Source organism: Nicotiana attenuata, chromosome 12 (assembly GCF_001879085.1).
Source record: "Nicotiana attenuata strain UT chromosome 12, NIATTr2, whole genome shotgun sequence".
Classification (NCBI taxonomy): domain Eukaryota; kingdom Viridiplantae; phylum Streptophyta; class Magnoliopsida; order Solanales; family Solanaceae; genus Nicotiana; species Nicotiana attenuata.
Genome location: NC_032000.1, coordinates 5,728,376 through 5,741,028, shown reverse-complemented (window position 1 = coordinate 5,741,028; position 12,653 = coordinate 5,728,376). Strand labels below are relative to the sequence as shown.

The window sequence follows — 12,653 nt, the reverse complement described above, 5'->3', positions numbered from 1 at the left end:
TTTTAAGTGAATAATTGGATTTTGAACATCGATTCGGAATCGGATTTGGCTGAAACTAGTATGGTTGGACTCGTATTCAAATAGCTTGTCGGAATTTATGAGTTTTGTCGGGTTCTGGTCTAATAAATGGGGATTTTGACTACTTATTAGCGCATTTTAGCTTTTGTTTTAGTCTAAAAGCGTTTACTTGTGTTCTCGAAACTGATGAAATGTACAAAATTGCAGAAATGTTGGAAGTTGGACTCCCAAAGATGAAATCCGACTCAAAAAAGAGTAATCAAAATATAAGGCAACAAAAGGCACAAGAACTTGCAAAGTGCAAACCGCATAATTCCATCTGCAGTGGCAAACAATGAAGAACCAAACAGGCTTCCTAGCAAAATGCGGTCCGCTAAGGAATTGTGCGGCCGCAATTGATGAATTGGAAATCAACTTCAGAGGGTGTGCAATTTTCCAAAGTCCAAGTCCCTCAAGATTGCGGACCGCACAAGAATTGTACGACCGCAGAAGAAGTGCCTTGTGGCCGTAAAAACAAAGACGCGGACCGCAAAACAACAGATTGCGGAAACATTGCCTCGCGGCCGCAGATCCCCAGCTCATGCAAGATGAAGAATTCTGCGGACTGCACATGGAATTGTGGGGCCGCATAATCTCTTGAAGGGCATTTTTGTTCGAAATTTCCAGCCCTGTATAAATAGACGAGTTTCACAAAATTAGGTAAACTTTTGACATCAACAACTACAGTAGTCTTTTCTCTTTACTTCTTTTAGTAGTATTTCATACTTTGGGATATTTTAACATAGATTTTATCATTTTGATTTTACAATATGAGTTTAATTAGCATCTCTTCTTCTATTTCTTTAATTTCAAGCATGAGTAGCTAGATTTTTACTAGGATTGTGACCCAACCCTAGTGTTTAAACCTTATGGGTATTTAATTAAATGCTTATTTATGATTGGGTGCTTATTGTTTAGCCTTGTTCATGCTTTAATTTGTGGAATTAATGGTTGCAAATATTAGTTCATGCCTATTTGACTTAGTCTCTACTTGAGAAAGAGAGATTAGTCTAGAAAAATTTGGCTAACAAGAAATTGGGTCACTCGAGAGATTGATAATCCCAATTAAAGAGTTCAACCTAGAGATAGTAATAACCTGACTTGAGTTTTTATCAACTGTTTTGAGCAATATCCCTTTGGACTTGAGAAAGCCGAATTGGGCAAAATCACTCTCTAACCGAGAGGTATTGAGTATGTAATTGAGGGTTGATAGCTATAATACATCCCGATCAACAAAACAAGCATTAAGGTTTATATCCCATTAGGCAAACATAGGTGATGGTCATAGCCCTAGGCTTTTTACAAAACATGAAAAACAACAAAAACAATTTCTTAGTTTCATTTCTTAGCTTTGCAATCTTAGCTTAAAATAGACATAGAAACAACCCCAATTTGTGGAAGTGTAAATTGAGGTAGTTCAAACTTACGTACTACAATATACTCCTAACTCCCATATATAGCTCCCTGTGAAAATCGACCCCGACTCTTATTGGGTACTACTATTGCAATCGACCGTTTCATATCCTTGATTTGAGGTGTGAATTGGACGAGATCAATTTTCGGCGCTGTTGCCGGGGAGCTAAAAAATTTTTTAGCTATATATTTGGATTTGTGTGTGGATTATCTTATTTTCCTTCAGTGTCACTAATTTGTGTGAATCAATTGCAGGTACAATTATGGCGGCCAATGAACTCAAAAACATGCCTTTTTGGGGATGTGGACGTTGAGGATGACCAAGTTGAAGAGGTTCCTCTTGAAGTTCAAGCAAATAGAAGAGGTCGAGCGCCTCAAGACAATGTCCTAGTTCCACCCCCACCTCCACCAAGAGCGGCTCCACACCGGGTGTTGCCGAATGAAGGGTATGCAAGTGCCATAGTCCCGCCCCATATTAGGGCGGGAAACTTTCAAATTACCAATGTGATGCTCACATTGCTAGAGCAACGAGGTTTCTTCACCGGGGCTCCAAGTTACAATGCATACAAACACTTGAAGGGGTTTGTGGACACTTGTTGGGGGAGTAAACAAACAAACGTCTCTGAGGATGCTTTAAGGTTAAGGCTTTTTCCCTTCTCTCTACGGGAAAAAGCCTTAGATTGGTTGGAAAGATTTCCAAACCGTTCCATCTGTACTTGGGATGAGTTGACGAGAAATTTATTGCCAAGTTCTTTTCTCTCGGGCATATGGCTACTCTTAGAAATGAGATTCTAGCATTCAAACAAGAGCCCAATGAGCCGTTACATGAGATATGGGAGCGGTATAGAACAATGGTCAAAGAGTGCCCCAATAACGACGTGACGGAGAATATGATTCAACAGACTTTCTATCGGGGGATCATTACGATCAATAAATACGTGGTAAATACGTGGAAATTTCAGGACAACGCCGTATACAGAAGCTTGTGAGATTTTGGATGAAATGGCAGACACCTCATCGGCATGGCAATCTAGGGCTAATGTTCCTCAAGGTGATCAGAACGTGATTCACATCCATAAAGAGTTGCATGACCATGGGCAAGCCATTGCCGAATTGACCAACACTATGAATCAATTAGCAAACGCTCAACTTCAAAAGTGCAAAGTCCTAAGAAAGTCAATGCCATGGAGGGAGTAAGCATGATGGTGAACAAAAGAAGGACCAAGGGTCCAAAAGTGCAAAACCGAGTGGAGAATTATGTGCAAGAATATAGTGGGTTTGATCAAGATGAATCTTACAATGAATAAGAGGAAGAGGTGCAATATGTGAACAACTACCAAGGGCAAAGAAATAACTCTCAATTCCCGAATCAACTTCAATGGCGACCTCTAGGTAATCAAGGTAATTGGAATTCTGACAACCAAGGTAATTGGAGTGGTGGCAATAATCAAGGGAATTGGCATAACAACAACAATCAAGGAAATTGGAGTGGTGGAAATAACCAAGGTAATTGGAGTTGCAACAATCAAGGAAATTGGGGAGGTAACAATCAAGGGGAATGGAACAATAATCAAGGCAACTGGGGGTCGGGTTGTCGAAGGCCCCCGAAGTATCAATAACCGAACCCGCCTTCTTATCATTCCCATGGTCCAAGTTCATCCAACAATGAAATGGGGCATATTGAGAATATGTTCAAGCAAATGATGGAGAAGAATACCGATTCTGATGCCCAAGTTGCCTCTCACAATACATCAATCCGTAACTTGAAAGTTCAAATGGGGCAAATCTCTCAAGCTCTAAATACTCATCCTAAGGGGGCACTACCAAGTGACACGGTGGTGAACCCAAAGGGTAGGAACAACACGGGTCATGCCATGGCCATTACTACAATGAGTGGAAAATGTGGGAATGCACCCACCTCAAGCCAAAGGAAATTTGTGGATGAAGAGTAAGTAGTGCAAGAAGAGGAGATCCCGAACAATGCTGAGCAATCCAATGATGAGGTTCGGATTGATATTGATGATAGTGTGGAAGAGACTCGAGAGGAGGTGACCCGTCCAGGGATCACATTATTGACATGCCATAACTGGTAGTGCAAAAGGCTAAGGCACCATTGCCTAAGCCTCCACCTACATACCCTCAAAGACTTGCAAAGCAAAATGGTGAAAACCAATTCAAGAAGTTTATCCAAATGATGAAGAGTCTCTCAATCAATGTGCCATTAGTTGAAGCCTTGGAGCAGATGCCCGGCTATGCAAATTTCATGAAAGATCTTGTAACAAAGAAGCGGTCAATGAATTTTGAAACTATCAAAATGACTGATCAAGTAAGTGCAATTATGCATTCAATGGATCCCAAGTTAGAGGATCCCGGTGCTTTCATGATTCCTTGTACAATTGGAAGCGTCGAGTTTGCAAAAGCTCTTTGTGATCTTGGGGAAAGTATAAATTTGATGCCCTATTCGGTTTTCAAGACATTGGAAATTGGGCAACCAAGGCCCACCTTTATGAGATTGCAAATGGTCGATTGTACTATGAAGAGACCCTTGGGATATTTTGGTTTGTGTTGATAAATTCATTCTCCCGGCGAATTTTGTCATTCTTAATTGTGAGGTTGATTATGAGGTGCCGATTATTCTTGGTAGACCTTTCCTTGCTACGGGGAAGGCTCTTTGTGATGTTGAAGCCGGAGAACTTACTTTCCGGGTTGGTGATGAAAAAGTAGTTTTCCATGTGTGTAAGTCCATGAGGCAACCCAATAGAAATGAGGTGTGCTCTTTCGTGGACTTGGTGACCGATGTGATTGTGGATGAAACCAGTGCTATGATAAATGTTGGTGATATGTTGGAGGCCGTCTTGCTTAACTTTGATGATGACGAGATGGATGGCTTCGTGGAATGTGTGAACTCTTTGCGAGGCATGGGGTCGTACACATATGAGCCCCGCAATTTGTCCTTAGATCTTGAAAATAGGGCAACTCCTCCCACAAAGCCTTCAATCGAAGAGCATCCTATCTTGGAGTTGAAGTCATTGCCTCCACACCTTCGGTATGAATTTCTTGGCCCTTTTTCTACTTTACTGGTTATTCTTTCCTCTTGTTTGACTAACGTGCAGGTAGAATCTACATTGGCGGTGCTACAAAAGAGGAAGAAGGCTATTGGATGGACATTGGCGGATATTCGGGGGATAAGCCCTGCATTTTGCATGCACAAGATTATGGAGGAAGGTGCCAAACCATCTTTTGAGTATCAAAGGAGACTCAATGAAGCCATGCAAGAGGTTGTCAAAAATGAGATCATCAAGTGGTTGGATGTCAGGGTTGTCTACCCCATCTCCGATAGTTCGTGGACTTCTCCGGTTCAATGTGTCCCAAAGAAAGCCAAACCATCTATTGAACATCAAAGGAGACTCAATGAAGCCATGCAAGAGGTTGTCAAAAATGAGATCATCAAGTGGTTGGATGTCAGGGTTGTCTACCCCATCTTCGATGGTTCGTGGACTTCTCCGGTTCAATGTGTCCCAAAGAAAGGGGGCATGATGGTGGTCACCAATGACAAGAATGAGTTTATTCCTACAAGAACGGTGACCAGGTGGAGAGTGTGTATGGACTATCGTAAGCTCAACAAAGTCACAAGGAATGACCATTTTTCACTTCCCTTCCTAGATCAAATGCTTGATAGATTGGTCGGTCGTGCTTTCTATTGTTTCCTTGATGGGTATTCCGGCTACAACCAAATTCTTATTTCTCCGAAGGATCAAGATAAAACAACCTTTACATGTCCTTATGGTACTTTTGCTTTCAAGCGGATGCCATTTGGTTTGTGCAATACACAGGCAACTTTTCAAAGGTGTATGATGGCGATCTTCACGGACATGGTCGAGGATTACCCTGAAGTCTTCATGGATGACTTCTCAGTGGTTGGGAATTCTTTTGATGACTGTCTCGAAAACTTGGATAAAGTATTGGCAAGATCTGAAGAAACAAATTTGGTGCTAAATTAGGAAAAATATCATTTCATGGTCGAGGAAGACATTGTCCTTGGCCACAAGATCTCAAAGAATAGCATTGAAGTCAACAAGGCAAAGATTGAGGTGATTACTAAACTTCCACATAAAAACTCCGATGAAGGGCTTGCGGAGTTTCTTGGGCCACGTGGGATTTTACCGGTGTTTCATCAAGGATTTCTCTGAAGTGGTGAACCGTTGAGAAAGCTTTTAGCGAAATATGCTAAGTTTCACTTCATGATGATTGCATGAGAGCCTTTGAATCGCTAAAGTTCAAGTTGACAACAACTCCTATTATCACCGCTCCAAATGGAGTGTTCATTTCGAGCTCATGTGCGATGCAAGTGATATAGCAGTGGGGGTTGTTGTGGCGCAATGCATCAACAAGATTTTTCATCCGGTCTACTATGCTAGTAAGACCATAATTAGTTCCCAATTCAACTATACCGTTACGGAGAAAGAGCTCCTTGCCATTGTGTTTGCTATTGAGAAGTTTCGCCCGTACTTGATGGGTGCAAAAGTGATAGTCCACACGGATCATGCGGCACTTCGTCATCATATGAGCAAGAAAGATTCCAAAGCCCCGTTGATGAGATGGGTGCTTTTTTCTGCAAGAGTTTGATATTGATATCCAAGATCGAAAAGGGGGTGAAAATCAAGTGGCGGACCACTTGTCTCGTTTGGAGGAGGAGGGTAGGCCGCATGATGGCCTTGAAATCAATGACTCCTTCCCGGATGAGCAACTTTTGGCTATTTCAATGTAGGAGGTGCTATGGTTTGCGGATCTAGCAAATTTTCTTGTGAGTAGTATCATCCCAAATGAGTTCTCTTCAAACCAAAGGAAGAAGCTCAAACGGGATTGTCAAGACTATTATTGGGATGAATCGTATCTTTTCCGGATTTGTACAGATGGGGTGATCAGAAGATGTGTACTGAAGGAGAAGCAATGTTAAATTCTTGGGACTTGTCATTCTTCGCCGTATAGTGGTCACAATGGTGGAGCGAGAACGACGACCAAAGTGCTAAGTTGCGGTTTCTATTGGCCCACTCTTTATAAGGATGCAAGTGATCTAGTGAAACGATGTGATGAATGTCAAAGGGCCGGTGGAATCTCAAAGAAAAATGAAATTCCCCTCACCACCAATTTGGAGATTGATATTTTCGATGTGTGGGGTATTGCCTTCATGGGTCCTTTTGTGAGTTCTTGTGGAAACACCACTACTACAAAAAAGACCTTTAGCGGCAATTATTTAGCGACAATAAGGCAATTGTTGCTAATAAATTCTTTAAGCTGAAAAGTTAGCAGCACATGACCATTAGCCAGTAAAAGATATCTTTTTACCTGCAATAAAAACAAAATTACCACTAAAAATTACTAATTGAATTAATTTTTTATTGCTTTAATAACTATTCCCTCCGCATAAAAAGAGAATACATTTCCCTCCAAAATTTTTGGACGAGAATCATCATTCCCTCCAATTAGAAAAGTTTAGGAAAACATATTTCCCTAAATTGAAAGGATACCGTCGAACTTCTGCCATAGAAAAGTCCTAAATGCTGCTGCGTCAAACTTCAGCGTCCCCATCGATTCTTTTCCAGGTAAGTTCATCGTCCCTATTAACTTCTCTTCTTCCCCTGTTAAATCTGTTGCTTGCAATCGTTTTGCAATAGATTTTTAATCGTTTTGCAATGGATTGATTTACAGTGGATTGACGCGATGCTGCTCGATTGATTATATGAATTGTTTTACAGTGGATTGATGCTGCTCAATTGTTTATATGGATTGATTTACAATGGATTGATGCTGCTTGATTGTTTATATTGATTTATTACAATGGATTGATGCTGCTCGGTTGTTTATTTCGTTGCACCTTTCTTATTAAAAGTCAGAAGCTTTTCTTTATGAACCAGTGATTAAGACTCAACCTAAAATAATTTTTTTTGCCCTTTAATTTTCCTCATGAGTTCACATATGATTTTTGGCGTAGAACTAAATGTGTAGAAATACATAGTAACAAATAGCTCGATGAATGCAATGGAAACTTCGATCATTCGCACTGCCCAGTACAGCAACTTGGGCAGCCTTCCTTGCTTTATTACTGTTCCAGCAGTATCCAGAAATTTAGCGGTGAATCCTCCCTGTTGGATTTAGTTAGTAGACACGCATAGGAGCAGTTCCATCAATTTGCAGTAATTGTTTGCCTCCTTCTACGTGTAGTATTTGTCATCTAGTTCACACGAGATACACGATCGTGCAGTGTATTATGTGATTCCTTGTTGATTTGTTGTAACTGATCTTGAAGTTCCATTGCATCGTTTTATGTGTTCTGCTAACTACCCATGTTTGATAGTCCTTCAAGTGTGAATCCAACGATCCCATAGCACTTGGTATTTCTACGTACCTGCCTCATCCTTTGTGTGCATTGGATGATCATTTTTATCACCTGTACCATCATATAGCATTGCTCTACTCTCCTAACCAAAGAACAGAGCATGGTCACAGTATATTTCCCTTCCTCTTGTATCTGCTTTGATGCGTGCGATTGGAAACTCCTCCCAGCTCTCTTCCATGATGCCACCATTATGTCCAAAAATCAAACAAAAATTCACTGGGTAGTGGCAGTTTTGAGAAGTGTTTCCTATTCTTTGTTCTTTTCCCGCCTATTTCGATAGCTGTAGGAAGGTGCTACTTGTTCCTTAATGTCTGAGAATTGGACAGTGCTGCCCAGATAGCCATAGTCTGCACGATAAAATTTCTGCCTAAACATCTGACCATCATTCTCATATCCAAATTTGATATGATCAGTACTGGGCAGTATGCATGAAAACCATTGCTCATTATGTTGTGATTGTATTCCTTAACCTGATGTAACTAGGCAGCTTGGTAGTTATAGTCAAAATGTCCAGCCTTAAAAGTTTGTATATTTATAAGTTTAATAATTCCATTCTTAAAGAGTTTATGAACCAATATGGTAAAAATTGGCAAGTTGTCTTTGTCTAGATTTTTTTATCATTTACATGTTTGTTCTATGATGACTATGATCTGTTTATAAATAGAAAAAATATTCCATATCGATTCAGCCCCCATGTAGTAGCCCCATGTCACTGCAATCATCGTTTTATTGTTAAAAAAGTCCACATCCTTTTAGGCTTTGCATAATCGGTTGAATTTTTCAAGTTTATTTATTATGTCTCTTTCTTGTCATGTTTGATTTAGGTAGTCTTTAACTGAAACTTTAGATGGATGATTTCATCGCAGTTATATTAGCTTTTTAAAATTATAATTGTATACTGTTATATATATATATATATATATATATATATATATATATATATATATATATATATATATATATATATAAAAACTAACTTATATTCCATTTAGCTTTAGAACTATTTAAACTGACGTTCAATGAACAAAAGAATAAAAAACATACTACTCTTATTTACTAANTTTAAAGAATTTGATTAATAATTGATTTTGTTGATACCGAGTCTGTATTGTGGTTCCGGAGCTCGGTACAGGTCCGTTATGTTATTTATACCTTATCTAATATATATATATATATATAAAAACTAACTTATATTCCATTTAGCTTTAGAACTATTTAAACTGACGTTCAATGAACAAAAGAGTAAAAACAAATAAGTAAATAAGAGTAGTAAGTTTTGAAAATTTTAAAATATATGATATATGGTTCTTCTATAAAATACAAGTTTAATAATTCTATTCTTAAAAGATTTGTGAACCAATATATGAAAACCATAGAAGAAGTGTAATTTATAAGTTTAATAATTCTATTCTAAAAAACAATTGAACCAATATGTGAAAATCATAGAAGAAATTAGAGATAGTTTAATTGTTAAAATGATAGTTTTAGTAGATTTATGTTTGATAGTTTTAATTGTTAAAATGATATCTTTGAACTATGGAATTACCTACTAATAGGATGGGTTTTTTATTTTGAACTACCTTTTTTTTATTAATTTCTCCTTTTTACTAACAAATTTGTAGCTCTTGCAGTAATTATAGAAAAGAAAGGAATATCTTGAGCGTCATGGACAATCCTAGAAATAAAAGATGGATGTATTGTGATAGAGTTAGTAAAGAAAATTTGGAGGGAGTAGAGGATTTTTTAAATCATGCCTTTTCTGAAAAACAACGTGGAGAAAAAATTGCATGTCCTTGTACGGAGTGTGTGCTTATCCATCAAGTAAATCGGGCTACAGCATATGATCATCTTGTGGTTAGTGGTATTATACCATCATATGATAGTTGGTTTTGTCATGGGGAGTCTCTAAAGGGATCAAACAACGCTGGAGAAAATAACCGAAGCCATTCAACTCTAAGGGGCGATGATATGCGAGGAATGATACATGATGCATTTGTAGGTGTTACACAGTTCATGGATACTGATATCAGTGAAAGTGGTGGCATGGATCAAACTGTACAAGAGAATACTGCTCATCCATCTGGAAATCAACCTCATCCAGAGGTGGATAAGTTTGAACGGCTCATGAAGGAGGCAAATGAAGAACTGTATCCTGGATGTAAGAAGTTTAGCAAATTGTCCTTTTTGCTGCATATGTATCGCTTAAAATGCACGTTCAAATGGTCAAATGAATCTTTTAATTCTTTGCTTGGACTATTGAAAGATGCGCTTCCTGAAGGAGAAAAATTGCCTCCTTCTTTCTATGAGACCAAAAAGATAGTTGAAGGCTTGGGCTTAAAGTATGAAAAAATGCATGCTTGTCCCAACGATTGCATGCTTTTTAGGAAAGAGTTTGCTAATAAGAATGTTAATGATGCAAAGTTTGCGGGGCATCTAGATGGAAAAATGATGCTAGAAAAATTCCAGCCAAGGTTCTAAGGTATATTCCTTTAAAACCAAGGGTATAGAGATTGTTTATGTCTTCAGAAACTTCTAAATCAATGCGATGGCATCATGAAGAGCGCAACAAAGATGGAGTTATACGGCATTCTGCAGATTCTGAAGCTTGGAAAAATTTTGATAGTAAATATCCCGAATTTGCTGGAGATCCTCGCAATGTGCGCCTGGGATTAGCTTCTGATGGGTTTAATCCATTTGGCACAATGCGAACTGTACACAGTACATGGCCAGTGATTTTAATGCCATATAATCTTCCACCATGGATGTGCATGAAACAAGAGTTCTTCATTTTATCCTTACTTATTCCTGGACCAAAAGCTCCTGGCAATAATATTGATGTCTTTTTGCAACCTTTAATAGAAGAGTTAAATGAATTATGGGATGTTGGGATAGAAACATATGATGCCTCTACTAAGGAGATATTTCAAATGCGAGCAGCTCTCATGTGGACTATTAATGATTTTCCAGCATATGATACTCTCTCTGGATGGTGCACTTATGGTCGGTTTGCATGCCCTTCTTGTAACATAAACACTCAATCTAGAAGGCTCAGACATGGCAGAAAGTTTTGTTACATGGGGCATCGGCGCTTCTTGAAGTCAGGACACAAATATCGGAATGATGCAAAATCATTTGATGGTACTAAAGAAACAAGACCTGCACCTTGTCCAGTATCTGGGTCACTAGTGTTGAATCAAGTTAAAGATATAAAATTTACTCTCGGCCAGTCGAGTGAAGGGGTAAGTGGAGTGATGAAAAACACATGGAAAAAGAGGAGTATTTTTTCGATCTTCCTTATTGGAAGTCTAACTTGGTGCGCCATAATCTTGATGTGATGCACATAGAAAAGAATGTGTGTGATAACTTAATTTATACATTATTGGATCTTGGTAAAAAGTCTAAAGATAACTTAGAAGCTCGATTGGACTTGAAGGAGATGAAAATAAGACCAAGTTTATGGCCTCAATATCGAGCTAGTGGGAAAGCATATCTTCCTCCTACTTTTTTCACAATGTCTCAAAAGGAAAAGGAGTTGTTTTATGAAGTACTACAAAATGCCAAGTTTCCAGATGGCTATGCGTCTAATATCTCACGTTGCATTCGCAAACGAAAGATATCTGGGTTAAAAACTCATGATTGTCATGTTATAATGCAAGAACTTCTTCCTCTTGCCTTGCGGAGATCAGTAGATAAAAGAGTTAGTTCCATTTTAATTGAACTATGTACATTCTTTCGTGTTCTGTGTAGCAAAGAACTAAAAGTAGAAGAGTTAAAGTTACTTGAAGAAAAAATTCCAGAAATATTGTCTACTATGGAGAAACTTTTCCTCCCAGGATTCTTTACTGTTATGATACATTTGGTAATTCACTTGACAACTGAGGCTAAACATGCAGGGCCAGTACATTATCGCTGGATGTACCCAATTGAGAGGTATGAACAATACCACTGAATCTTTGTTATATATCTTTAGTTGTTAAATATTATAGTATCAAACTAATACCATTATTTTATTCCATAGGTATTTGGGCACTTTAAAATCATATGTTCGTAATCGTGCATGTCCAGAAGGTTCAATAGCAGAAGCATACATAGCAAATGAGTGTATGGCATTTTGCTCACGATATTTGGAGGATGGAGATTCAAGGTCTTATTGTTCAAGAAAATACGGTGATGAGATTGAGCATGAGATTAGTAAAGAAGAATGTCTTTTTCCAACTGTCGGGGAGTCGTACGGTGGAGTAGATGTATTTGAGTTGGATGAGAAAACAAGGTTGCAAGCACATCGACATGTGCTTTTCAATTGCGAGTCAGAAGTGGTTGAGAATTATAAAAAGTAAGTGTTATATCTATTATTTAATATATGTATATTACTTAATTGATAACAAAATTAATATATGCGAGTTACATGAATAGGGAACATACTGCAGAAATCAAGAGATCACATCGTAAGCATCGTTTGACTCAACATCAACTTGATCGTGTGCATTTCGATACATTTCATGACTGGTTCAAGGAGCAAGTAAGTAGTAGGACTAAGTCATTGGTTACGCTAAATTATTTTCCTTGTATAGATATCCACATTTATAGTTGTATCTTTTATTTGGTTAGATAAAGGAGCTTGAAGCCACATCTAACATCTTAAAGGATGTTAAAGTGTGACGACCCAACCCGTCGTCACGTGTGTTACCCCCCCCCCCCGATTTTCCCCGTACTTTCTACTTCCTTTACTTGCTTTCATTATTAGTGTTTTGGTGTTGAATTGTAATTGTATTGGTATTGGTTCTAG

At 38.4% G+C, this 12,653-nt stretch overlaps 1 protein-coding gene across 1 annotated transcript; it reads left to right on the top strand.

Moving 5' to 3' along the window:
- Positions 10,408-12,526, top strand: LOC109235833. The gene is made up of 5 exons (XM_019402083.1): positions 10,408-11,106; positions 11,265-11,797; positions 11,886-12,200; positions 12,281-12,386; positions 12,476-12,526. Exons 1-5 carry the CDS (start codon positions 10,408-10,410, stop codon positions 12,524-12,526), a joined length of 1,704 nt encoding a protein of 567 aa, XP_019257628.1.

Coding starts and splice junctions, on each gene's coding strand:
- LOC109235833 (XM_019402083.1), top strand. CDS start 10,408: ATGCGATGGCATCATGAAGAGCGCAACAAAGATGGAGTTATACGGCAT. Junction 11,107..11,264: donor TCGGCCAGTCGAGTGAAGGG/GTAAGTGGAGTG, acceptor CTTGGTAAAAAG/TCTAAAGATAACTTAGAAGC. Junction 11,798..11,885: donor TGGATGTACCCAATTGAGAG/GTATGAACAATA, acceptor TTTATTCCATAG/GTATTTGGGCACTTTAAAAT.